Below are 2,056 nucleotides of genomic sequence, written 5' to 3' on the forward strand. Positions count from 1 at the left end.
CAAATTTCTGAAACCTAAGAGGTTTTGAAGCTTTTATATTATCTTGCATTTTTATCGGTGTAATTTTCACCTTCATCCTCTCTCGATTCAGGCAAAATGGCGGCTCGACAACAAAAACAAGCTAAGGAGATTGACATACTTCTGCTTGGCAAAACTGGAAACGGAAAGAGCTCAACTGGAAACGCTATCCTGGGAAGACCTGCCTTTGCCACAAGCGAAGACGCTGAATCCGACACTATCTTCAATCAGTCATCGTACGCCTCTTTTGAGGATGTGTGTGTCAAAGTCGTGGACGTTCCAGGAGTATGTGACACACGCGTGAAGCGCTCTGTCGCTGAAGAGAGGTTTGTTAACGAGATGAGTAAAGCTATTACCGTATGCTCCGATGGCTTCCACGCTTTGATTCTCGTTTTAAAATTTGGAAACCGTTTTACCGAGGAGGAGGTATACACGGTTTCCATGCTCAGGAGTGTTTTCGGTCAAGATTTCATAAAGGATTTCTGTATTCTTGTTTTTACGCACGGTGAGCAGTTCGAACTTCAAAATAGCGTAAAAAACACTTCTCGCAGTTTCATGGAGTGGATAAATAAACAGCAAGGGGGCTTGAAGAGACTCGTGGAAGAGGTTAACTATCGTTGTGTTCTTTTCAGCAACCTCACGAAAGAGAAACAGGAAGAGCAAAGACTGCGATTATTCGCGTTGACTGACTCACTCCGTACAAAAGGGAAACGATATACTTCCGAGGCATTTACTGCTGCTAAGAGAGAGCAAGAAAAGCTGATTGTGAAAAGGAATGCCTCAGCTATGAGGCTAAGGCTTCAGGGACAGATAGATTTTTTGAGGATGAATATTTCTATGGCCACCTCGAAAATTAGCAGAAAGAAGAACGTTACTGGCCTTGACAAAGATTTGGAATCTATACTAGTGAAACTAAATCGTCTCAGAGGGGACATTGTTGCAATGGATAAAGGTTCAGGGATACTCAAGACTTTAGAGCAGACTGTAGTGAGTATGGAGACAACTGTGAAGAGCCACATGGCTCTGCTGAAAGAACGGCGTGACGCCAAGGAAGCAACACGAAACTTGGAGAAAAAACTGAGGGATGCGAGCGATGCGCTGTGCAGAACAATGGGCTTCCGGGAAAACCCGAGCTTCAGGTCTGCTCTTGGAACTGTGGCGAGGATTTTAATGGCTCCAATACAAGCTGCACGCGATACTGAAGAAGATCCTGACGAGGATGAAAATGAGGGTGTCCATTTAGTTTAACCCTTTCATAGGTGCGCCCCGGGACTAAAGATTGTCAGCTAGACACATTTGGCTACGTACTTGATGAACAGGCGGAGGATCTTTGTTCAAATCTGGACGAGGTCCAACTTTCCCTTATCGGTCACAAAATATTTTCTTTCATTCTTATGTCTTGACGTTGTCCATAAAAACCCTTCCGTTTGCTCTATCACATTTCTAAAGATGCATTGAATAACAACAAACTAACAAAAATATCGTTGCTCTGATGAATTTTACTTCTCCTGTAAGGGTTTTATCAAAGTTCATACATATAACAAGCACAGTAAGGAGTCTTAAAATCTGCAATCGAATTTGAGAAAAAAGTTTCGTTTCCAAGACTACGGCAGCCGTATTTGACTTTATTGACATGTCTTACGTAATAAATACTGCACTTATTTTTTATGAAAATAGATTAGTTAGCAAATATTTGAACCACAAATTGATTTTCTTAATTTTTTTAAAAATGAAGTAGACTTTTTTAATGACTTTTTTCTGAGGTAGTATTCAAGTTTGCCATAAAATTGAGCAAATCCACACTCCAGACACCACCAACAAAAGTCTATAGCATATCACAAAAATTCAACAAAATTATTTAGTATTACCTCTTCCCTTTATCCTGTGAACATTTCATGAAGATTATGGTGGAGTTATTTTTAAAAAATATAGAGAAAAACCAAGTTTTGGTAAAACGGGCGATAAAAAAACATCTTTTTAGACGTCAGTGGGAAGTAATACTTTACGTCATGATGCTAAATTTCGTTGCATGTGTGTT

General features: G+C 40.1%; 1 protein-coding gene across 1 annotated transcript in view; it reads left to right on the plus strand.

Moving 5' to 3' along the window:
- LOC101850424 (immune-associated nucleotide-binding protein 7) overlaps positions 1-1,794 on the plus strand; it is a 3,498-nt gene extending 1,704 nt beyond the window's left edge. The window contains exon 2 of the mRNA XM_005103016.3: positions 92-1,794. Coding sequence (XP_005103073.1) covers positions 97-1,266 — 1,170 coding nt within the window. The 5' untranslated portion in view covers positions 92-96 and the 3' untranslated portion in view covers positions 1,267-1,794. The remainder of the gene's footprint in view (positions 1-91) is intronic.
- Positions 1,795-2,056: the final 262 nt, after the last annotated feature.

Source organism: Aplysia californica, unplaced genomic scaffold, assembly GCF_000002075.1.
Source record: "Aplysia californica isolate F4 #8 unplaced genomic scaffold, AplCal3.0 scaffold00354, whole genome shotgun sequence".
In the NCBI taxonomy this organism is placed as follows: Eukaryota; Metazoa; Mollusca; class Gastropoda; order Aplysiida; family Aplysiidae; genus Aplysia; species Aplysia californica.